General features: G+C 42.0%; 2 protein-coding genes across 2 annotated transcripts in view; both read right to left on the bottom strand.

Annotated features, from left to right (window-relative positions):
- Positions 1-17,592, bottom strand: part of ap4b1 (adaptor related protein complex 4 subunit beta 1) — a 49,649-nt gene extending 32,057 nt beyond the window's left edge. The window contains exons 1-6 of the mRNA XM_085449749.1: positions 17,493-17,592; positions 17,202-17,319; positions 7,202-7,426; positions 6,992-7,122; positions 6,689-6,836; positions 3,347-3,632 (exon numbers count right to left, since the gene is read on the bottom strand). Coding sequence (XP_085305875.1) covers positions 3,347-3,632; positions 6,689-6,836; positions 6,992-7,122; positions 7,202-7,426; positions 17,202-17,314 — 903 coding nt within the window. The 5' untranslated portion in view covers positions 17,315-17,319; positions 17,493-17,592. The remainder of the gene's footprint in view (positions 1-3,346; positions 3,633-6,688; positions 6,837-6,991; positions 7,123-7,201; positions 7,427-17,201; positions 17,320-17,492) is intronic.
- A 1,660-nt stretch (positions 17,593-19,252) lies between these two features.
- sephs3 (selenophosphate synthetase 3) lies at positions 19,253-25,079 on the bottom strand. The gene is made up of 8 exons (XM_085449750.1): positions 24,363-25,079; positions 23,587-23,690; positions 23,014-23,121; positions 22,690-22,844; positions 21,525-21,615; positions 20,855-20,954; positions 20,459-20,671; positions 19,253-20,365 (listed from the first exon to the last, which is right to left on the bottom strand). Exons 1-8 carry the CDS (start codon positions 24,637-24,639, stop codon positions 20,121-20,123), a joined length of 1,293 nt encoding a protein of 430 aa, XP_085305876.1. The 5' UTR covers positions 24,640-25,079; the 3' UTR covers positions 19,253-20,120.
- Between the last annotated feature and the right edge of the window lie 895 nt (positions 25,080-25,974).

Raw genomic sequence — 25,974 nt, forward strand, 5'->3', positions numbered from 1 at the left:
ACAGTCCAGGATGAGACAAGGAACATCCAAGAATACATTGGGAAGATGGCCCCAACTGACCGAGTGCTCAGTGAATACCTCAGGCAGCAGAAACCCAAGAAAGAGGAGGGAGACGAGGAACCATCATGGAAGGACAGGCCCCTGCACGGTATGTACCACCGGCAGATAGAGGAGGTGGCTGATATCCAGAAATCCTACCAGTGGCTGGACAAAGCTGGACTGAAAGACAGCACAGAGGCACTAATCATGGCAGCACAAGAACAAGCTCTGAGTACAAGATCCATAGAGGCTGGGGTCTATCACACCAGGCAAGACCCCAGGTGCAGGCTGTGTAAAGATGCCCCAGAGACAATCCAGCACATAACAGCAGGGTGCAAGATGCTAGCAGGCAAGGCATACATGGAACGCCATAACCAAGTGGCCGGCATAGTGTACAGGAACATCTGTGTCGAGTATAACCTAGAAGTCCCGAGGTCAAAATGGGAGATGCCCCCAAGGGTGGTGGAGAATGACCGAGCTAAGATCCTGTGGGACTTCCAGATACAGACGGACAAAATGGTGGTGGCTAACCAACCGGACATAGTGGTGGTAGACAAACAGAAGAAGACGGCCGTAGTGATCGATGTAGCGGTTCCGAATGACAGCAATATCAGGAAGAAGGAACACGAGAAGCTGGAGAAATACCAAGGGCTCAGAGAAGAGCTCGAGAGGATGTGGAGGGTGAAGGTAACGGTGGTCCCCGTGGTAATCGGAGCACTAGGTGCGGTGACTCCCAAGCTAGGCGAGTGGCTCCAGCAGATCCCGGGAATAACATCGGAGATCTCTGTCCAGAAGAGCGCAGTCCTGGGAACAGCTAAGATACTGCGCAGGACCCTCAAGCTCCCAGGCCTCTGGTAGAGGACCCGAGCTTGAAGGATAAACCGCCCGCAGGGGCGTGCTGGGTGTTTTTTTTTTTTATATTAGGGGTGCAACGATATTCGTATCGATATTGAACCGTTCGATACAGTGCTTTCGGTTCGGTACGCATATGTATCGAACAATACAATTTTTTTCAATTTTTTTTTTTTTGTGTCCCGTTTGGATCTATAGCCATTAGAATTGTTGTCTTGAGGCCAAGAAAGATGCCAAGAGGATTTATTTTAAGTGGATCATCATATTGGTCCATTTGATTGACCTTTATTATAATTATGAATTTATTTTATTTTCAGTTGCAAACGGGACAGACATGACTGTGGGATAGGACAGGGGGAAAGAATGAAAGAAAGAGGGGGAGAGAAAGAAAGAAAACCAAAGGGGAGAAAAAAAAAAGAACAATACAAAATTTGTAATTTATTTTATCAACTTTCCTTCTGACGATGCTGTCTGTTTTGAGCGCTCAGTGAATCTGCATTTGACTACTCCGCCTAGGCTCGAGAGTGCAGCCTAGGCGGAGTAGTCGAACGCAGATTCACTGAGCACTCAACACAGACAGCATGGTCAGAAGGAAGAGCGCAGGGCAAGCTAGCGAGACAGAAGTGGACCTCCCCACCCTCATTCAGATCTGGCGTTTGGAATTATTTTGGTTTTCATGTGACGTATGACCCTGAAGGTAAGCGAGTCATGGACTAAAGTAAAACAGTATGTTGGATGTGCCATGCAATGCTCAATTACATGGGTGGGAGCTAGTGTGTTAGCGCAGTTAGCTCGTTAACGTGTTGGCCGTCTAGCCCCTCTGTATAGGGTAGCTCGTTAACGGAGATTTGCCGTGTTGTGGCGTTAAGGTTATTTCAACGAGATTAACCTGAAAGCACTAGTGGGAACACAACGAATATGACTGCACATTTACACCGACATCATCCTAGTGCAAAGACAAAAACAACAAGCATGCATGCTACAAACTTTAGCCGAGTCATTTAGACAGCTGTTAGCACAGGATTCTCCTTATGGAGACCTGATATGTTTAATATGCTGCTGAGAATATAGCCCAGAAGAAGCGGATAGTATAGCTTTTATTTTGGAAAGAGACATTTCTCTGTAATAAACTCTCTTTTCCAAAGATGAGTGATTCCTCAATCAGATACAGGGCTCGCAATATCGCTAGCCCGACGTCCCGGGGCTATCTCTGCCCTGCCTGTCGGGCTATTGTAGGAAGGAAAAATATATGTCAATGCTTTTGCATTCTTTCAGAAATGTAGCTGGGTAATTATGTCATTGGGTGAGCCACTGTCAATATGTGACATATTGAAATCGTGTTTGAATTTGCGCTTGTTTTTTTGCTTTCACTTTGCAATCGCGCGAACTGTGTATAGAGAGCGACAGCACTGATCTGTGAGTGATGATAATTTGTGCACCAATTCCTCTGACATCGTCTTATTAATTGTTAGCTTACTATGCAAACATGACAAGTGAAATCTCCCGCAGCTTAAACATGTGAGAGGTTGATCGCGCAGAGAATCGCTGAGCTTATGTGAGTGAGTGTGTAAAAGCATTTCAGTTCTGCTGAGCCAAATAAGACAGGTCAGGGTGAAGAAGTGACAGCCAAAGAAAAGCTTACCACAAAACGGAGAAGTTATGACAAATCAGACTATAAGGCAAAAAGAAAGTGCAGCTTTATGGTTTCATGGACAAAAGAATTTCTGTGGCTGCGATATGATGAGCTAAATAACCAGGGCTGCACATAAGTGGTCCGCAGGTGCGCATTCGCTGTCAAAATAAAAAACACGCACAAGGGTTAGGGTTAAATTTAAAAACTGTACTTTTGAGTTAAAATATATATTTATAATTTTAATAAATGACAAATTAAAAAGGCATGAACATTTTTTTGTATCGAAAAAATATCGAACCGTGACACCAAAGTATCGAACCGAACCGTGAATTTTGTGTATCGTTGCACCCCTAATATATATATATATATATATATATATATATATATATATATATATATATATATATATATATATACACACACATACATACATACATACATACATACATACACACACACATATATATATCGTTAGCTTCATAGCATAATTGCCTTATGCTATGAAGCTAACGATATATACTATGTCAGGAGTAGTAATAATAATCATAATAAAGATAATAATTTAAAAAGTAAAATTTTTTGTCTTTGTTCCATTCTCTTGATAGACATTAATAGAGGAATTTTCACACCACGTGTACAGGTTTACACATTCACCTAGAACGTTTCACCTCTCATCCGAGAAGCTTCTTCAGTTTGACCTTAGAACTAAAGAAGCTTCTCGGATGAGAGGTGAAACGTCTTCAAGCAACTTAAAGAAGTCCAGATGCTTTTCTTTGCAAGCTCCTTTGAATCCACTCACATGTTTAAATTAGTTGCACTGACCTGTATGTGGCAGACGGCAGCAAACCTCATCTCTCTGGAACCACTCCCACAGGCTGCAAGCAGGGGTCCACTGACTCGTTCCAGGGCCGCCAGACTGATGACGGGCAGGTTGGAGGAGATGCTCAGGAAGAGGCTAAGGGTGGCAGCCATGACAGGGGGGTGGGGGCTTACAAGGAACGAGTCCAGCAGGGACAGGATGTCAAAGAGCTCGTCCTCTGACTGGGGCCTGTAGCGCTGAAGAACTCTCAGCACCTCAGACTGACCCCAAATGTCACACTCCTTAAGCCTAGGAGGAAAGACAGACTTTTTTTTTCTAACAGTGTCTTTATTTATTTTGAACATAGCACTGTACACATCCACTAAGCCAGTGGTTCCCAAAATTTTTGCTGGGCCCCCCTTTGTTTTACATGAAAATGTGCCTTTTTTCACGTCACGCTGTGCAACACGTTATTGTTTACGTGAGAGGAATTGCAGAATGGCAGATAGTCAGATTAACAGTATTTTGTCTCTATCTTCAGGTTTTACACGCTTACATATAAACACACAGTTTCTGTCCCTCCATTTAGAAAGGCAGGGGTGTCACGGTGTAATTATTTTACATGTAGTTGTTTATTTCCTGTGTAATGTTCAACATTGCTATCAATACATTTTTCAAAAAATGTCTCTCTGTGCAAAATGGGTTTAAAAACATAAACAGCTGTGGGATACGGTTTGTCCGTGATTTGAACCGGGGGAACAAATCGTGGCAGGATGAGCCTGATATTATTTGTATCCCACTGTAACGTTACTGTATAAAGAGCAAACATCTCCAAAATGTCAGGAGTAGTTAGTCATTACAACAAGTGTTTGTGAACTAAAAATCAAGAATGTGGGATACGGTTTGTCCGTGATTTGAAAAGCCCAGCGCTGCTCCAGACGAAGGAAAGACCAATTCTGCAGGGTAGACCTACCTTGGCACTTGTGCAGGTGAAGCCAAAGGGAAGTGTGGAGATCAGGGAAATTATTTTACTGCTATGGTTCATAATCATAATCATCATCATTACCATTGCATTAATCATACAGTTTACAGTATTGATATTGTATTCAGATGTTTAAACATATTGGTACCCAATTAGCCTTTATTACAGGTGCAGTTATAACCACGTTAAACTGTTGAGTTAAATCAATAATCTTAAATGCTTTTGAATGCTTGTTATAAATCTTAAATGTGTATGTGCTGATTCTGATAAAAGAAGGCCCTAACTCTGAGTACACTCTGTGCCAAAGTAGACAGGAAGCGCAGGCTTTTGCAGAGCGTGCTTGTGAAAGTGAAAGTTACTTTGAGGAGCTGTTTGGATGATGCTATTTGAATAACCAGGTTATTAATTATTGTCTTTTATTCATTTATATCTTTTGATTAAGCTTTTAGTAGAGGTTCTTGATTAAAACATTTATTCAACATATTACAGATATAGTTTCAGTTAGGTTATTATGCACATGAGAATTGGCCTCTCTTCTCATAAAACAAAGTTCGTGTGAGGTCGAGCCACACACACACACACACACACACACACACACACACACACACACACACACACACACACACACACACACACACACACACACACACACACTAGGTAGGCTTATGTTCTAGGTGAGAGTTCAGATATATTTTCTTGCAACTGCATTTTTGTGTGTGCAGAATTGGTAGTTTGTTCCAGAGCATGGCCCGAGGTTTTGGAGAAACGAGAGTCAGAAGATTGACAGGAAGCACCTGCCGTGGAGACGAAGACAATGTTCTTTTCAAACTGTGTTAAAAGTCATTGTGGTTTTGATTTGACGTATGCATGTATTGTATCTGATGATGCATGAGGGGGCGTTAACCCTGATGAATCAAAAGCAATCTGAAGTGTCTTTTTGGGCGGAGATCTACAGCTGATGTTTTGCAGTGTACATCTCCCCACGCTGCGTGTGGTCATTAAAATCGATTGTTTGACCAAGCTCTTCTGGACCATGGTTGTTTTTACTCTCCTCCTCAATATTGAACCCTTAACAGAAAATATGCTTCACCATATTTTCTAGTCTTTGGCTTAAAATGAAGTTGGTTTGGAAACATATTCAGCTATGCTTCATCTCCTGCTTTGCGTTTGTGTGGTTGCCCCGTGCTAGCAGTGTCCAAGCCTTGTTTGTTTTTGTTTTTTTTCCCCTTTTCACACCGCGCCCCCCCTGCAATGGCTCTGCGCCCCCCACACTTTGGGAAGGTCTGCACTAAGCGTAACAAAACAAGTAGCGAAACTTACATGAACTACAAACTACACATACTGCCTTTATCCACATAACACCATAAAGGAAAGGGAAAAAAACAAAACAAAAACAGGAAGGAGAGACAGACTGTAATATGTGAGCCACAGCTGCTCAGCTCAAACATAAGTATTACCTTTCAGCCAAAACACATTATCAGTTTGAAACTGATAATGTGATGTGCATTCATTATAGTTTACGAACTCATTTTGCCACTGAGAAATCAGTTTCAAATACAGTTTCTATGTTAGGACAAAATATAATCTTGATGTTAGGTGATGGAATAAAATGTGATTTTATAAGCGTGATTATTTAGGGTCAGTTCCTGGGCAAGTTCTTACATCTCACCAGTGCCAGTAGTGGAAATTTGCTGTCACTGACAAAAATGAATAAAACAAAATAGCCTGGTAGCACATACGGCTGAGGAAAGTCACCTGGACGTTGCCAGTGTTATGCTATGCTACAATAGTTAAACATGCAGGGAAATATATTTATGTGCACATTGCTCTTCCTGTCTATAATGCTGGTTTAGACAGAAGTCTAACAGGAAGCTATTTGGCTCTGCTGATATGATTAGCTATCTGTAGAAGGCTGGATGATAGCCACACACACAGACAGTCCTGCAGATTAAGGCTCTCATTAGACAAAAAATGAATTCAATTTCAGTAAGAAGACAGAATGCCTTTTTTCCCCATTAACTGAGTAGCAGATGAAGAGAAGAATGTAAAAACATTAGAAACAAATTAATGGCTTTCTTCAACCCTCTCCTTCTTTACCCCCCCCCCCCCCCCTCTTTTTTTAACTTCTTCCTGTGATGGGATTAGTTTTCTTCTGGTGAAATTTCACAGTTTTCTAGATGTGTCACCATCCACCACTTCAGCTACCTACTTTGCCTAAAGGTAAAAAACAGTAGGGCACGCCCCTAAAAAATTCACATTGAAATTAATCAAAGACCTAATGCAGTTCAGCACTAACAGTAAAATAAACTGCATACCAGAGCATCCTTATTTTGACAGATTTCATGTATCCACATTTCATCTGATGTTTTAACTGTGGACCAACCTGTTGAGCAGGTGGTGGGTAATGGGTTTGTTAATAGCGATACCACCCTCCTCCTTCAGGATCTCCTCCAAAGCTCGGAGGCAATTCACCATCACCACAGGGTCCGGGTCCCTCAGGAGGCTGTAAAGTTCATTCACCACTGCTGCATCTGGAAAGAATCACAAACAAGAGGTTTCTGTACATGACGCTGATGTATCAGCAAGTGAAACACACCTGCTGATACATCAATAGTGATGGGATTAACTTTCTTCTTTCTTGCAAGAGAAGAAGAGAACTGTGTTAACGGGATAAAAAAATCCCCACCTATCTCAGAGCTAGGATGGAGGTTGTGCAATTTGGCCCAGCCGAGTACAGCCACACGTCGTACGCAGGCTGCTCTGTCTCTCAGTCCTGCTGTTAGAGGCTGCTCCACATACTCCACCAGGCTGGGTAACCTGGCACACAGACACATTCAAAACCAGTCATGAGTGGATGTGGCAGCTTACACTGAGGTCCCTGTGTACAACAGCTCACCTGAGGTTGGTCATGTTCCTGAGGGCTAGACTGCGGACCATTGGGTTTGGATCCTGGCAGTCCTTCCTCAGAGTGTTGATGACCAGCAGGGACAACTCCGGGTTTAAAGTGGCGTAGGAACACAGGAAGACATAAACCAATTTCTTCTGGACTACATCTACTGTGGCACAGGCTTTCACCATCTCACTGAACAGGCCAGACACATCTACCCCTTGTGACATGGTCCTGAAATGGAAGGGGGAGTAGAAGGGGGCCAGATAAACAAGAAGAAAGACAAAAGCGGGAATGAATAAGGAGGGGACAGTCAGAGTTGAAATAGAGAAAGAAAGATTAAAGGAAAATGAAAAATGGGGAAAGAGAACAAAGAAAGAGACACATGGAACAAGAGGAAATGATAGGACACAGGAAAACCTTTTAACATCACATTTAACAAACATTTCATTAACATATTCTTCTTACTAACACAACTTTGTCAGTGCCCAGATATTTCAAAAACATGTGAGTGCAGAGAAGAATATTTCTGCAGGCTTCTTGAAAGAGATCCAAAGCTCTCCTTTGGAAGCTGGTTGTCTTTTGTTCTGCTCTATATCAAGATGATCCCCCACTGCTTCAATAATATTCACGTCTGGGCTCTAGGGAAGCAAGTGCTCCATTGTGTGTTTTTCTCTATAGGTTTGTTTTTACTGCATTGGTACTCTGTTTGGAATCATTGCCGTACTGACAAACAAATCCACTGCCAATCAGATGCTATCCGGATGGTATTGCACGGTAGATTAAATCTGACAGTACTTTTCTGTCTTCATAATTCCATCAGTTCTGGCATGCTCCCCAACACACTGGCTGAAATGCAACCCCAAACCATGACAGAGCCTCCACCATGTTTTCAGATACCATTCAACTGCGGTAGACAGTATTTCTTAAGCCTGCCACTTCTGCTTTTGTCCTCGGTTTCTTTAGGGACAGCCTGCACGCCACTTTGAGATAGTTTTAGGCTAATAGTTTTAACCTCATTAGAGCAAAAATACTATTTCATGTCTTTCAAACACTGTTGCCAAAGTGCTTGCTCATAGGGGGTCATATGATTGTTGGGTTTTTCTCTGTATCTATGAAGCGCCTTGAGGCGACTTATGTTGTGATTTGGCGCTATATAAATAAAATTGAATTACTGTTACTGTTACTGTTGGCATTTCTGTAAATTTAACAAACAAATTGGAACAAATTATGTATTTTTGCAACAGGCTGCTAGTAAAAAAAGAGCCTAAAGAATACAAAGAATACAAAGCACAAACTAGGCCTTTGCTACTAAGTTGTCAGTTATGTGCAGACACAATGATTCATCCCTTCAGTTAGGCATCTTTTTATGCTTTAATGCTTCCTTCATAAGTTAGTGATAAGAAATATATATAATATAAAACAAACAACAAACAACCCTCTGAAAACAGTGAGGTACACGGACTGGACTGGAAATGAGTAAAGAGGAAGTTGAGGTCTAAAAAAAAACACGTCAGAAAGCCTTGTGAAATATTGTTTAAAAAACATACAAGAAAGTCTGGGTGCCTGAAAGCAAAATATAAAGAAATGAGGGGTGGCTCAAGCCTTTGCACAGTACTGTATATCTTCATATATTGACCTAATTTTCTTTTTAATGTTGCCCAGTGTTTAAGATCAACATTCATTATTGGAACAGAATAAGTCCACTTTAAACCTTCAGCTTACGTCTTTCCTTGAAATGATCTACTGCTTCGTAGTGAAAACAGGATGATAAACCCCCAGTCAGCAGTGATGTTAGTGCTATGTCACTAGTCCTAGTTGGTCTTAAGCCATTGAAACAAAGGGGAGTATTAGTCAAAACAACAGAGTGTTACTACTGAGGGGTACGATTGGTACCTAGGGGTTGTATAATGCTTATATGTTCACTTTCCTTTCCAATATTATTTATATAAAAGGCGAATGGAACTTTGGGGTCTTAATAATGAAGCCAATGTAAAAAAAGAGCCCTGTTTTCCTGGGTCCATCTCCTCACAGCTTTCCATTTTGATGTTTCTCGTGTATTTTTCATGATCCTTAAATTGTATTTGAATTACTAGAATCCATACTTTTAGTATAGTTTTATGTATTTGTTTAATGTTGCCTAACTTTCCAGATTGTTTATGATATGTAGTCTACACCAGTGTTTCACAAAGTGATTACAGTTTAACGCATCTGTTAACACAAGGGATGTTGAATTAAGTAGCTTGCTGTTTTTTTCTGTTGTTTCAACACTTCAGCTCTCTTTCCGTCAAAGACACAGCAAAGAGCGAGACTTTACAAAAGACACAAAAATGAATCATAGTGAATCGAGCCACATGTGGGACTGTTCAATTGGGTGTAAAATGAATTTCATCAATCTGAGCTTCCACAATAAATAAGCAAAATGTTAACAACGCTGACAACAATTTACAACCATTTTCACTGCGATTATCTCATTTTCTTCTTATTCACAGTTAGATGCTTATGACTCGTTGTCAGCAGTTGGAAGAATGTACTGATACAAGTGTGCAGGGACTGTATCTCAATTTGTTAAACATCATTACTGAGAATGTTTGTTCACATAGTTTCTTCTGAGCATTTCTCCTTATGTGTGGGAAGTTTCAACTGGGCTGCCTTGTGGACAACAAACACTCTTAAAATCCTCATCATGAAATGACTAAGTGTTTTTTGCAATTTTGTGAGAATATCGACAAAGCTCCTGGTTGTGTACAGCTTGGTAAAAAGTCCTTGCTGCTTTTGCAGATGTCTGTTCTTGTTCTGCATCAGTCAAGTTCTTATAGTTCTCTGCATGTGTAGGCTCATAATGTCGATTTAAACCATCATCCTTAACCATAACCATAGCAACCTGCTCTCCATCAGCTAAGCACACAGCATTACCTCTGATTTTAATAAATAACTTCTGAATAGAATACTGAATAGAAGTCAATGTCTAATAAAAGACTGCCAAACTCGTATTTCTCATAAACATGGAATCCAGCACATTTACAATGAAGCTGATTTCCTTGTGCACAGATATCTACGTAAATCTACAACAATAGCAGTCATCTACAGAACCAACAAAGCTGTATTGTAATTTCCCACAAAAATGATGTCATTCTTTCATATTTCCAGTTAGCTGCTAGCTAACACCTGCTTTTTCCAGTGACAATTAACTTAAATTGCATGGGGGATGGGTTGGGGTGGTAAGCAGGTTCCCAAAAGCAAATGTGTGCCCGGTGTTCCAGATCTACTGGCGTTTAGATCAACTGGCGTTGGTCGAACAGATGTGTGGCAGTCTTGCGTTTCAGGAGCTGCTACCGACAAACCAGCAAAAAAACGCCAAATGTGTCATCTGTGACACTTGTGAGGTTATCTCAAACACACTCTGTCAGTCTTGATGCTGTTGAACAACAAAATGTTTAAAAATGTGGCGAGTTTACCTGGCGATATCCTCATGCGCGACGCAATCGCGAAAACAGCAAACAATTAACACCACGCCGATGTTGTTCACGGGACAGCAAGAGTAAACGATCGGGAGACTCTTGTCGTCGTTATCGTTCCCCTCGCACGGTTTATTTCTCCGAATTCAGCGTTTTTGCTTCATAACTACAGCGTGCAGTTTACTTTGTGCACTAACATGGAGTCGAGTCAACCAGCGCCACCTCTGGCCAAGTGCCACAGCCTACAGCCAGATCAACTTGTGAGACACATCTACACCACGTTTGAATTCGTGTCATGCACATTTGTACCTTTCAATTGTCTGTGAAGGTTCTCAGTCATCCAGGTCATCGTAGTCAAAGGAGCTTGCAAAGAAAAGCGTCTGGACTTCTTTAAGTTGCTTGAAGACGTTTCACCTCTCATCCGAGAAGCTTCTTCAGTTCTAAGGTCAAATGGTGGAGAGTCCCAGATATAAACCTAGTGAGAGTAACCCCCCACAGAGGGACAAAAGGACCCCCTGATGATCCTCTAATCGCCTGAGCCAAGGTGTGAAACTGGGTGTGGGTCCCAATCAGCCAGAGTTTCGGGTGTGTTCATTGTGAAACCTGGCCCCACCTTATCATGCGAATTCCTGAGGTCAGATGGCCCAGTGGGCGTTAAGGCGTCTGGGAAGGGATCTCAAAACTGGATTATAGATGGCAGAGAGTTGGTGTCGTAAACCCCCGCCTCTGTTCAAAGATGGTCGCTCACAGTGGACATAGATGGCTTCTTTCACTCCTCTTTCAAACCATCTGTCCTCTCTGTCCAAAATGTGAACATTGGTATCCTCGAAAGAGTGTCCTTTATCCTAAGATGCAGATGGACTGCTGAGTCTTGTCCTGTGGAGGTGGCTCTTCTGTGTTGTGCCATGCGCTTGTGAAGTGGCTGTTTGGTCTCTCCAATGTAGAGGTCTGAGCATTCCTCGCTGCACTGTACAGCATACACCACATTGTTAAGTTTGTGTTTTGGCGTTTTGTCTTTCGGGTGAACCAGTTTTTGTCTGAGCGTGTTGCTGGGTCTGAAATGCACCGGGATGTCATGCTTGGAGAAAACTCTCCTGAGTTTCTCTGATACACCGGCTACATAGGGGATGACAATGTTGTTGCGTCTGTCCTTCTTATCCTCCCTCGCTGGTGTCTGGTCTTCTTTTCTGTGCCTCTTTGCTGACTTTAAGAACGCCCATTTAGGATAGCCGCATGTTTTGAGTGCTTCCTTTACATGTGTGTGTTCTTTCTTTTTTCCTTCAGGCTTAGAGGGAACATGTTCTGCCCGGTGGTGTAGGGTCCTAATTACTCCAAGTTTGTGTTCCAAAGGGTGATGGGAGTCAAAGAGGAGGTACTGGTCCGTGTGTGTGGGCTTCCGGTAAACTTCGATGTTGAGTTTGCCGTTCTCTTCAATGTGCACGGCGCAGTCCAGGAAAGGCAAACAGTTGTCCTTTGTGTCTTCCCTGGTGAACCTGATGTTTTTATCCACAGAGTTAATGTGCGCAGTGAAGGATTCCACTTCTTGTGTCTTGATTTTGACCCAGGTGTCGTCCACATATCTGTACCAGTGGCTGGGTACTCTTCCTTTGAAAGAGCCAAGAGCCTTCCTTTCCACTTCCTCCATGTAAAGGTTGGCTACAATAGGTGACATGGGGGAGCCCATGGCACAGCCATGTTTTTGTCTGTAAAAGCCTTCGTTGTACTTGAAATATGTAGTGGTGAGGCAGAGGTCTAACAGTGTGCAGATCTGATGTGAAGTTGGTCCTGTCCTCCAAGGAGCTGTCTTCTTGTAGTCGTTTTCTGACAGTCTCCACGGCCTCCATGGTGGGTATGCAAGTGAAGAGAGAGACTACATCAAAGGACACCATGGTTTCATCTGGATCCAGGGTAAGTTTCTGGACCTTGTCGGTGAAGTCGGTGGAGTTCTTGATGTGGTGTGGGGTGTTCCCCACGAGAGGCGCAAGGATGGTAGCAAGGTGTTTAGCAATGTTATAAGTGGCTGAGTTTATGCTGCTGACTATGGGTTTGAGTGGGACAGCTTCCTTGTGGATTTTAGGAAGTCCGTAAATGCAGGGTATGGCATCCCCTGGGTAAAGGCGGTGATATGTAAGGCGGTCAATAATTTTGTCCTTTTCAAAGTCTTGAAGGCAAGCTATAACTTTCTTTTTGTAGCTGCTTGTGGGGTCTCGCTTTAGGGCTTCGTAGGTATTGTTGTCACTGAGGAGAGTAGTGATCTTTGTATGGTAATCTGTAGTGTTTAGGACCACGGTGCATCTTCCCTTATCAGCTGGTAAAACAGTGATGTTGTGGTCTTTGCTCAGGGAAGCGACGGCCTTCTTTTCCTGTATTGTGAGGTTGGATGGAGGGACTTTGGCACTGGAGAGCGTGGCTGAGACTTTCATCCTGATTTGCTCTGTTTCTGTCTGTGATAATTTATTAATCCGTATGGCAGATTCTGTGGCTGTGATGAGGTCCACTATGGGCAACTTTTGTGGAGAAATGGCAAAATTGAGTCCTTTGGCTAATACTCTCTTTTCAGGTTCAGTGAGAATCCTGTCTGAAAAGTTCTTAACCCATTTCTCCTGACTGACTTCAGGTGTGTTTTCTTCTCTGGGTTGTGTAGGTTCAGGATGAGGAGTGTGTGTTTTTGAAAGCAAGGTGTGAAATTTCCTGCGTTGTCTTTCTTTTCCTTTAGAGTGTTGGGCCCGCTGAGCCTTGTCCACAAACTTGTAAACCTCTTCTAAGATTGGAGAGGGTAGAAGGATTTCCAGTTCCTGCAGGGTCTGGCTGATCTTGATCTGGAGGGCATCTATGGTGAAATGGACCTGTCTTATCCTTTCACTTAAAAGGTGATTTTGTGCTCTCTGTAGAATCAAGTCTGCTCTGTATCCCCTGACAGTGGATCCAAGGCGCAGGCTCTTAGGAACAACTCTGCTTTGTCTACATCTTAGGTTGAAACGGAGATGGTTCCTATAATCCGCTAGTTTCCTTGATTCCCTTTCATACTCCCGCACCAGTTGAAGGGTGTTCCTCCCAAAATGTACGGCAATATGTCTGTGAAGGTTCTCAGTCATCCAGGTCATCGTAGTCAAAGGAGCTTGCAAAGAAAAGCGTCTGGACTTCTTTAAGTTGCTTGAAGACGTTTCACCTCTCATCCGAGAAGCTTCTACAAAAGGCGACTACAAATGTTGTGGGTGCTAAATAAACAGAAGAAATTGATCCCTGTTGTCTTTGCTTACTGATTGTTTTCAGTGTTGACAATCCACATTGCCGGGATTGTATCTGTCAACATGTTTGTGGGTAGATCTGGATGTACCAGGGGTTAGTGCAGCCACTCAGCCTCTACTCAATGTGATCATAGCAGCAGGTGCAGATGTGTCACAAGTTAATCTAGTAGTAGGCTATGGTACTTGGCCACAGGTGGCAGCAGTGGACTGACCTCCATTGGAGACTGCTCCAGCTGCTGTGTGATAGTGGATCTGCTACAAATTGAAGATCATAAGCAAGTTTTGGAAATTAACCCTTGTATTAAGTTGAAGAACAAACAATTGACATTGATTTTGTTGCGGGTCATTTAGATCCGTACTGTGTAAATCCACTCAGAATTATCCAAAAACTGCAATAAAACAATAGCAACTTTATTTTCCATTAGATAAACATGTAGAACACAGACATACAACAGTTAGACTTTCCATAACTATTTTAGGAACAATTTGGTTTTTCGTTCTTACAAACACATTTCTTTTGAACTTGCCCAACGTTCTCAGTTTTTCAATGCTCAACATTTTCTATTTTGTCCACATGATGGACAGAATGTAACTGTGTGCTTTCTGCAGATGTATTTCTTGCATTTCTCACAAAGAGTGCTTGTTTTCAAACAGGAACCTTCCTAACTAAGATTTAAAACAAAGGATTTCTACGTCTCCTCCAGTCTCACAAACAGATGACAAACCAAGCGACACACCTGAGTCACTGACTTTCTTAAATCCACTCACTCTCACTGGCTGTTTATTACTAATCACTGTGTAACTGCTGTGAATTCACAGTAACTGCCATCTCCTTACAAATGTTTATTAGATTAACCACACTTATACAGACTGTATATAACAACCAACTCTAAAATGTTTGTTCGCAGAGAAAAGACACAGGCAGACTACACTAACGACTACACTACAACACTAGTGAAATATTAGTGTCATTTCATTCATTTCAAAGGTTTATTTGCATGACGCACAAACAGACACAATTGAAAGGTACAAATGTGCATGACACGAATTCAAACGTGGTGTAGATGTGTGTCACAAGTTGATCTGGCTGTAGGCTGTGGCACTTGGCCAGAGGTGGCGCTGGTTGACTCGACTCCATGTTAGTGCACAAAGTAAACTGCATGCTGTAGTTATGAAGCAAAAACGCTGAATTCGGAGAAATAAACCGTGCGAGGGGAACGATAACGACGACAAGAGTCTCCCGATCGTTTACTCTTGCTGTCCCGTGAACAACATCGGCGTGGTGTTAATTGTTTGCTGTTTTTGCGATTGCGTCGCGCATGAGGATATCGCCAGGTAAACTCGCCACATTTTTAAACATTTTGTTGTTCAACAGCATCAAGACTGACAGACAGAGGTGTGGACTCGAGTCACATGACTTGGACTCGAGTCAGACTCGAGTCATTAATTTTATGACTTTAGACTTGACTTGAAAAAATGTTGTAAGACTTGTGACTTGACTTAGACTTTTACACCAATGACCTGGGACTTGAATTGGACTTGAACTGGTTTACTTGAAAAGACTTGATATTTTACCCCAAATATAAAATGTAACATGCATATAGAGATTGAAAATGTGATGTCATTCTGGGGTAGAACCACAAAGGATTCTGGGAACTCGTGGCAAGAGGTACTAGCGCACGCAGGCTTTTAATTGAAATCAGTTATACAGCGATAAAAAGAAACACAAAAAATGGCAAGAAGCTGTTGTATTATTAACTGCAATAGCCGGTCACATGACAGCCACGGGAAGCCGACGGGTAAAGAAATCGGTTGTTATTGGATTACGACGTTTAAGAGAAATTGTTCGAGCCATGTTTCCGAAGTAACAAAGAGGCGACGGATGGCCTGGATCGCAGCCATTCAAAGACCAAATATAACGTCCCAGAACACTCCAGCTCACAGGTTAGTCTGCTCCAAGCATTCCCACAAAGGTCAGTCTTCTGTTGTAGTTAATGCGTCATTTTCATAACATAATTGGTGATATAGGTTACAAGCAAGTCTGGCGCTGAACAGAAATTGTCGCGCTATGCTCCTTTGTTTATTGTGCATAAATAGTGAATTGTCCTGACACAATATTGTGTTTCGCTTCTGTTATTATGGTACATTGACAAAAACATACTTTTATTCACAGGATAAAACAGTTGTTTTGTATCACTAATTGCCCAGTACGATTACAGCATACAATATTATTGTCACTGCTACATTTCTGTGATGGGTACCAGAAATTATTTCCACTATTAATTAATTACCGTTGAGCTCAAAGGTCCTATTAATAAACGGTTAACGAATGTGTATTTATGACGACGATTTGTGAGACTGGTAAACTTATGATACGTACGATGGTCTTTCGTTCTACACGGTGCATTTCAAGGTCCTGCACCCATCCGTCGGTAAACTGTACCTGGGCTTGTTGCAGTGACCTGAAGTTACTAAACTTCATGAGTGTGTGCACTCACTCCAAGAACCGTATGATTATAAATATGCACATAAATATGCTACGATGAGATAGCTGACTTCATCTAACTAGCAAATGTTGTCCAGGCTACGTTGGTGATGCAGTTTTTTTTTAATGTGTATGATATTTTTGTCATGCGATTTTAAAGCCGGTCCTACAAGCGCATCCAAGAATAACATGCAGCTTATCGCAGAACTGTCAGTGAAAATTATTCTTGGAGCTAGGTTTAATTGAGCTGCATTTTAAAGAGGTGCAATTTCACAATTTGTGTATATTTTCTAAGTTCACTATTTTGTCATGTGTTGAGAAAAACACAGATTTAAAAATTACATGGTCTAATATTTACATTTAGCATAACTGCAACATCCTTTTTTCGTTTTTTTTTTAAAGACTCGAAAAGACTTGAAATTCAAAATTTCAGACTTGTGACTTTACTTGGACTTTTACACCAGTGACTTGAGACTCGACTCTGACTTGCCTGACATTACTTGAGACTTGACTTGAGACTTGAGGATAAAGACTTGAGACTTACTTGAGACTTGCAAAACAATGACTTGGTCCCACCTCTGCTGACAGAGTGTGTTTGAGATAACCTCACAAGTGTCACAGATGACACATTTGGCGTTTTTTTTGCTGGTTTGTCGGTAGCAGCTCCTGAAACGCAAGACTGCCACACATCTGTTCGACCAACGCCAGTTGATCTAAACGCCAGTAGATCTGGAACACCGGCCCCGTTTGACAGATGAATGCGACCTTGCAGGCAAACCGCAGCGCCTGGTGGCTGAGCAGAGGGATGAGATGAGTACCTGATCACTTTGAGGATGGTGTTCCTGTACCGCAGCGGGTCTGACTGGACGTTGGGGTTGGACAGAGCTCTCCTCAGCTCCCTCACCGTCTCCTCCCCGCCCAGATAAGGCATGGTAGCTAAGAGACACAAAAAACATCATTCTGCTTGTCAGTAACAAGCAGGTCCAACTGCACCTCTGGCTGTTGTTTTGATAACGCAGCCGGTGACCCAGCGTTCAGCCGGTGAGATAAAACGCAAAGCTTTTATATGACCCAGTAACACACGAACTTGTTCATTTTAAAAGCGTTACCGTTTAGCACTTTGAAGGACGAAGTTCATCCGTAACAACACAACAAAAAGGACTAGAATAATTACTCCCTCTACACATCCGCATTTCTTCTTCAGTGTTGTTTTTCTCGTTTTAATCCCACGCTGCTCTCTGCTGGCTGGCGTGAGTATAGCACGACAAAGGTAATACTCTCCCCTATCTGATACTTTGTTTATATTTCGGTGGAAAATGTTGCTTTACTCCATTTACTCCATCTGACAGTGGTTGTTAATCGTGTGCAGACCGACATAGGGTACAGTCTTATAGATTTAACTGCCTAGAGCAGAGCTGGATTAAACCACTGCAGGCACCTAAGAAACTGTTGAGTTTCAGTGACCCTTGTTACATTCTTTCTATAAGCATAGTATTGTTTAAAACAGAAAAGTAAATGCACACAGCAAAAAAGATCAAATTTGTAGATCCACAAACCAACTATTAAACTAAATTATCTATATTTCATCCCTGGATGTCTGGGACCATACAGTCCTTTTCTACTCTTGGCTGATAATCAGACTTTGTATAGCATAAGAATAAACTCAAATAATTAAGACAAGACTGCTATAATCAAAAGAAAATATTTTTTTTAAATCATGCACATGAATGTTGGTCCAGATGCAAATGTGGAAAGTCAGAAGCTAGGAGAGTAGCAGCAAGAGCTCAGTTCCTTTACATTAAACATTAACTTGTAGTTTTCCTATTGAAACTGATATATCCCATGATGCTGATGCTCAAAGTTGGTTATGGAAAAAATGGGGAAAACAATATGATTTTCACTCAATATTGTTACATTTTGCTTTAAATTGATTTGGTTGAAATTACAGAAAACTTGTAATGCGTCTCTTCTGTCCAGAACATTTCATCTGGTTTTATCCTGCACTGATGTTTATGCAGGAAATGGTGGCACAAATAAGGTGATTTAAAAATAACCAAAATTCAACCTACTCCTGTGAACTTATTCTTGTGTTGTCCAGGGAGGGACTCACTGATTTCCATGGAAATCCCTCAGACAGCATCAGGTTTACATGCAAACATGCATGGATCAGCTATCTGTACACAGATCACTTTGGTAACCCAGTGTAAATCAGGCCGTATGCCGCTATAACTTTCTACGCATGCAGCCATTTGAAGATGACAAAATCCAGAATTTAACTGAAAAACTGTTAGCAGTGCATTTGCATATATTCATCCACCCAGTAGATCAATACTACTCTATTTACTCCAGGTAGGTAGGTAGGTAGGTCTCAGTGGATGTTTTTTTTTTGTCTTCCAGAACAAGATCATGCTAAATGAGGCACATGCGTAGTGATGGATGTGTGTCAGTCCCACAAAGTAAAATGGGTCAACGGTCTCAATGTCAAAATGCTGGAGTAGCTATTAATCTAGAAATGAATATGATGTGAGATTAACATTTGTGAATTTGGACGTTGTCTGAATGTCCAAGTCAACACCAGTGATGGAGGAGCTGTCTGAGCAGCTTAATATTACAAGTATACTAGCAAGCAGGATGACTGATACTAACAACACGGCAGTACAGTCCTGACACGACTGGTGTATGCTTGTATTAAACATGACCAAAGGTTCAAATAATGAACTCATTGTATGTGAGGCAAAAGATCAGGCTTCAGACTGCTCCAAACCCCTTCAATGTTATTCTTAGCACTTTTCAGTGAAGGTTTCTTGGTGTAAAAATAAAAACGTGCCTTCACACTACAGTTGCATAAGACCCAAACAGCACTTTGGTCTAAATTGATGATGGGTTTATTTGATTGTGAAAAGCAAGAAATCTACAAACAGACAGCACTAGACCTCCAGCACTGAAAGTCCAATCCCTGATCCAGAGACAAACATCCACTCTGCCCGGCCCTGCTGGTTGGGGTTTGAAAGGCAGAGCTTCATTAACAAGGAAGGGCGGACTTTGTGCTTGGGCGGTCAGGCGACTGCTGACCCAGGTGGACAATCTGAACACGGCCCAACAGGTCCCAAAGGAAGCTGCTCAAACCTTCCTCTGGATGGCGTGGGCAGAGCCAGGTTCTAGGAGTGATACATCATTTCTTTTCCACAGTAAACCGTCACCAAATTAACACATTTAATGTTAGCCATACATCCTAAAATAAATCACCCTAATCCAACCATAACTAACACACACACACACACACACACACACACACACACACACACACACACACACACACACTTCTCATTATTTGCTACTTTGGGCAAGTATGATTCAGTATTTTTCTTTTTTATAGAACTGAAACTCATTTTCCAGAAGCTGTTTATGATTTTGATAAATCATATAAAACAAGTTTTCTATATGAAAGGCAACAGGGAAAAATAATGCTGAGAGAGGCAGTACATTGTGCCCTGAAGTTACAACATGAAACATGAGAAGTACACCATGTTTTAGCAGCTCCTTCTAAAGCTGGACATGTATGCAGCCTGTGGTCCATTTCCTGTCTCAGTGGATCACATGACACTGGGTTTTGGTCTGTGCACTGTCAACTTTTTGACAGAAAAGGTAGATGGGATGAACAACAATTAATACACACATAGACACACTTATTCTCTCTTGCACACACACACCAGAACAGTGTCAGAGGGTGACAGTGTCTATGACACACTGGGGTCAGGGCTGGTGGAGCTGTTTTCCTGATTTGCTGCCTGGCTTCCTCGGGGTGGAACCTCGATAATGCGGGGTTTGTCAATGATGCGAGCATGGCGGTCGCCTTTCTCCACAATACCAATAATCCACGCTCCGCCCACCGCCCCCTGACCCCCTGCTCCGGAGCTGAGGTTTTTCATCTCTGAGCAGAACTTGGCTGCCTGCTCTCTGGGCAGACACACCAGCAGCCCACCTGGAGAAGAGGGGGGAGAAGGGATGTGAGTTTCTAGCTTTAAATACTGCATTTATTCAAATTTAACCACATGTTTAATGTCACTGGTTGTACCGGATGTCTCAGCTGAAGTGCCCTGAAGCAGGTTAAACAGGTTTCCGCAGGCTTTACTGATGGCAGCCATCTTGGCTATGATTGGAAGGTTATGGATAACAAAGGCCACCTCGTTTTGCTGCTGTCTTGCCAGGTTGTTGGCGTGACCCAACAAGCCGAAACCAGTCACGTCTGTGGCAGCGTGGGCCTGGTACTTGTGCATTAGACCCGCCGCTGGAGGCAAAATGTGAATGAGCCAGAGTAGAACCACAAGAAAGAAAAGGGAAAATAAATTAATCAATAACAGCTGATATAAAGTCTGCTAACTGTAATTTAAACATTATTTAGTTAAATAGTTAACTAATAATACATTTGCATGACCACTAACGACTCAAGATCTTAATCAAAGTAGTGTACCTGTGCGGTTAAGGGTTGCCATGGAAAACATAGCTTCCTGATAGGCCTCTATAACTTCCTCTTTGGTGACAACCAGCTTGATCTTGTTCCACTTTTCAGGCTGGTAAAACAAAAACAACAACAAGATAATTAATCTTCAAAGCAGTGCTTTTATACATTTCTACATGCACAATGACCCACACATGGCAGCTGTGAACCTTTGCAGGAAGGAGAACTGTTAGCAAACAAAACATTTTTTTGTTACACGGACACAAACCCTGTCAGCAGTCTTGGGCGTTTCATCAAAGAACTGGAGCAATTTTAGCTCATGTGACCAGGAAGTAACCAATACATATTGTCTTTCTTGTAAACATTTTTCCAAATGTGTCAGCATGCAATTCTCACCAGATATTGTCAACCAAGTGCCAATTAATATCATGGTGTGGGGCTGTTTTCAGCTAGCCAACAAAGCTACCACACTACATATAACACTGAAGGAAGGATGAAAGGAAAAATGTACTGAGACATTCATGATAAAAGTCTGCTGCCATCTACCAGGAGGATGAGGATGAAACGAGGGTGATGTTTCAGCAAGACAATGATCCCAAACACACAGCTAAGGAAACTCTCAATTGGTTTCCTGTGGCAACATTACACTTAATATTTCTGTGAACACAGTTGAATGGCTAACCTGATCGATCCACAGATAAGCGTTTACAGCCACCCGAGTGCCCAGAGGTTTGGTCAGCACCAAAACGTCACCTGGTACAGCCCCATCAGGCCTGGAAAATAAAACAAAACGTAAACATAAAACATGCAAATCTTTGCATTTTGTGAGTCACAACCTTTCATAATGCGTTATTCATAAAAGGTCTTTGTTTCTTTGTCTTCACAGGCATCTCTGCTAATGAGGCACTGGCAGAACTTTTATTGTTCAATAGAATTTTATTGCCGATGAGCAATAAAAGTTAGTCATACCCAGAATATTGTAGCTGTAAGAGATAAGAATGCAGAGCGTCTCACAACACAGAGTTGACTTGTGTGGTCCCCCATGTTTCACAGCTGCTCAAACACCCTCACTCTTGTTATGAAAGCTTAGCTGGATGTGGCCCTTCCTCCCCAGGCATCCTGGCTAGTTCAGTTATGCAGGTCTTGTCCTGCTGTGAGGCAGACTCCAACTCCACCTACTTGGACTGCAGTAGTCCTTGTTTTACACTGAAGTACCACTGAGTTGAAGGCCACTCTATCTAGAACTAAGTAGAGACCTGGCTTAGCTATGTCAGGAGTTGAACTAAATGTAGATATAAGACTCTCAAGAAAAGCCTGATATTGATAAGTTTGTCACGAATAAGTTTAAAAATAACAAATTTGTTGTATTCCCAGTCATTATTGGTATTATTTGATAATTACATTAAGAACGCATGTGCACCTCCATTTGTCATGCACATGCATCATCCCTGCCAAGAAGAAAATGTAAATCTGTGGCCACAGTTGAACACAAAATGTTAAAGTATTATTACAATTCAATGTAGTTTCAGGGGTTCTGGAGGTTTGTTAACAGTGTTAATTATGACCCTGATTTCCTTGTTACAGAGGTAGGATTGCATTAACATTTGGGAAAAGGGAAGATCAGGTCCAAAAGGACATAAAGAGGTCTGTATAAATGTAATAAATATGAGGTGAAATTCTAATTGACCAATTAAAATAAACATTAACAGTGATGTAATACCAACCAATCTGCATCACTGATATCAAAACCGGTGCTTTTAAAACTGGAATTCAATTAAGGAGAACTGCACCACTGACAGACTGGGGTGATCTAACTATAGTAAAGTAAAGCTGTTTCAGGTACTCACATAATGAACTCATTAGGCTGGCAGACGACCGATGCTACTCCTCCCACAATGATCCAGGGATTTATCACAGTCTGTCCACCTGTCACTGAAGTTCCTCCCTCTTCTGCTGCGTCACGAAAGCCTCGAATCATCAGCGGCATCACGCGCTCACGGTCCTGTTTCACACATGCATAAACACATGACCATAAACTATCAACGAAGCGCTTATGCTAGCTTTAATCAATGTTCATTTGTTTATGAAAATTACAAGGACACAAATCTGTTGACAGCCCCCACTTCATAATCACATCAGAGACTGACTCAACACAGCACACAAAATCCTACCTTTTCATTCATCTTCTGGCTGACACTCAGTAGCATCAGCATGTTGTCACACTCTGTGATGCCCATGGCATAGAGGTCGCTGAGGACATTAGCGCATGCTATCCTGCCCTGTAAGACAAACGGAGAGAGAGTAACAGTCATGTGACTGTTAGCTTTACAAAGCTCCCATAGATAGGTGGCACTCAAAGACAGAAATCCTCACCAAAAACTGCCAATGGCATAACTAATGAACAGAAGGAGCTGGAAGCTTTATCACAGTATCACAGTCTAATTGCCTGCGATGTGTTTTTTTTTTTTTTTTTTTTAAATCTTGATATTATAGTCTGCAGTACTGTTTTGGACAAAATAAGTAATAATTTAATATGTGCATTTGAGGTTTTGGTTTTATGGGCTAAAATCTCCTATTATACTGCTATAATACTATAAAAAAGAAAAAAAAAAAGATGTCACTTTAAACAAAGATGCCTAATTATCAGCAAGTTATCCTGTTACGTTGTTTGCATAGCTTTCCCTCCTTGCCCATGTACTGTGTAGTAATGCTTAGTGGCGGGAAATGCATGCTAGTAAACTCACCATCATGTATGGATCTTCCACCAGAGGGTAAAAGAAATCTGTGGTCTGGACAAGTGACAGTCCTCCATGTCTCAGAGGAATGACAGCGGAGTCCATCCCTATGCCTGTAAACACACCACAAGGATGAGGACAAGACAAGCAAACAAAAGTTGACTTATTTTGTGTTACTACTACTTTTTATTTTTGGTAGTCCGTATTTAACTGCAGTTAAACAAATTTAGTAGTCTAGTTATTACGGGACTGTTACACGGAATTGCCTGACACTGTCTGAACTTTACATGAATTTGTTTTAATCTTTGGGGGTTACTCAGTGTAACTTTGTATATTGCTGTTACACGGAGTTAGAAAGTGTGCAAGTCAGTTACAACAGGAACATTGGACTATCTGCACGAACTTCGCACTCAGAGCATCCGAGACATTTCTGCTGACTCATACTTACCGTGTGGTAATTTGATAACTCGCAAAACACGTGTCCTATACTTGCCTGGTTAGTTAACTATTACATGTATTAATTATTAATTATTTAGCCAAGCTAAAGCACTATTCAAGCTAAAGCTAAGCACTATATGGGTAGCTTTAGCTATCAATATAGTGTGTGTGTGTGTGTGTGTGTATTTGAATCTTAAAGTGTTTTCCGCCCATTGCTTTCTGTCAAATAAGCTGCCATTAGTAAACACAAGCTAGCTAGGTTAGCAACAGTTGCATTAGCTAACTGACGTTAACTTGAGTTTTAGAGTATAATGGCTAGCTCTACTAACTTCGAATTTGTCCTTTACCTAGTCGTGGGCCAGGTAGCTGTTGGCCGAACTCCGAAGCTTGGTCTCCGGCCTTCCCTGTCCCGTCGGCCCGGTCCGGCTCCAGTCCCGCCAGGAGTTTGAGCAGAGCCTCCTGCGGGACTTTGCAGCCTCATCCCTTCAGTTCCGAAAAGCTTGTAAGGCGGAACCCGCGCTCCAGTCCGTGCTCCTCGGGTTTGAACGGTTTGTATCCTGGGGGAAAACATCCCTCAGTGCCCACAGCCTCCACTGTGGGAGGCGGGGAAGTTGAGCCTGACATGCTCGTGGCCCTCTTCTCCCACACAATACCAGCTGCGTAGTATAACACCGGTGAACACAGGCACACGGATGAATGGAGCGTGTGGCTAGCGAGTAGTACGTGAAACGGAAGACCTTGGAAAAGTTAAACGGCATAAATGGAACTTCCTGGTGTTATTTTCACCATAAAATCGTTTGCGATTCAGCAGGTCTAACAGCATTCAAAATGTTTTTAAAAATTCCAAATACTACATTTGTTGCATAACTTGGGGATTTGATTTATTGTTACCACTATACCAGAAAAAAATAAGGGGCAACAAATTGAATGAGCTCTAGAGAAAACGCTTTATTTTGTAGGTGATGACTCTACTTCCGGCTTCTCCCTGTGTTTCTCAGTCAAGCAATAGGACCACAGACTGATTAAGTGTGCCTATGTAAAGAGGCACACTTGTTACTATTCGTCGGATTTATTATTCTGCATATTATTAGGGCCCGAGCACTGACAGTGCGAAGGCCCTATTGTAATTGCTCTGTTTATTATTATTATTATTATTATTATTATTATTATTATTATTTCGGCAAATGAATTGGCCGTTTGAGGGCCTAAACATGCTCGAAAACTCATGAAATTTTGCACACGCGACAGGTCTGGTGAAAATTTACGTATTTTAATGTTCTCAGACTTGGCCAGGGAAAATTAGCTCAGTAGCGCCACCTAGAAAAATGAAAAACGCGAGCCCCCGGTATGGGTATGGCCTAAAGGTTTGAAAGTCGGTACACCTATATAACGTTCAGAGTCGAACAAAAAAGTCTATTATGGCAATGTCCTAAACCCAACAGGAAGTCCGCCATTTTGGATTGAATGTGACATTTTGGCTCTGATTTTACCGTTTCGATGCCTCGAACTTTAACGAACTCCTCCTTGGCATTTGGTCCTATACGCTTCAAATTTGGACAGTGTCAACTACACCCTTGTGCCATGTTAAATTGCGGAGCTTTTGAGTTTTCACAATACTATGAGGCCGTGGCGCCATGGCGAATTTCGATGACTCGCCATGAAAATCATATTGCCTCTCATTTTGTCATACATTTTCTGACCTTGACCAAAGTGAACACATATGATAAGGCTCCACCCCTGAACATATTTCAACTGCCATATTTGACATCAAGGACAGCGCCACCTAGTGGGAACAGGAAATGTCATGTTTTACACTTTGGGGTACAGTATAGTGATGGGTGACATCTGCAGCCTCAAATTTCTCCAGGAAAGCCTTAAGGAGTTGGTCTTGGGTTACAGTGAAAACTGTGACTTTTCGCAAAAGGGTGTGACCCCAGCGGCATGGCGAACTTTGATGTC

Source organism: Copadichromis virginalis, linkage group LG23 (assembly GCF_057382275.1).
Source record: "Copadichromis virginalis isolate Kocher_CV1m ecotype Utaka linkage group LG23, C_Virginalis_male_GT1.1, whole genome shotgun sequence".
Classification (NCBI taxonomy): domain Eukaryota; kingdom Metazoa; phylum Chordata; class Actinopteri; order Cichliformes; family Cichlidae; genus Copadichromis; species Copadichromis virginalis.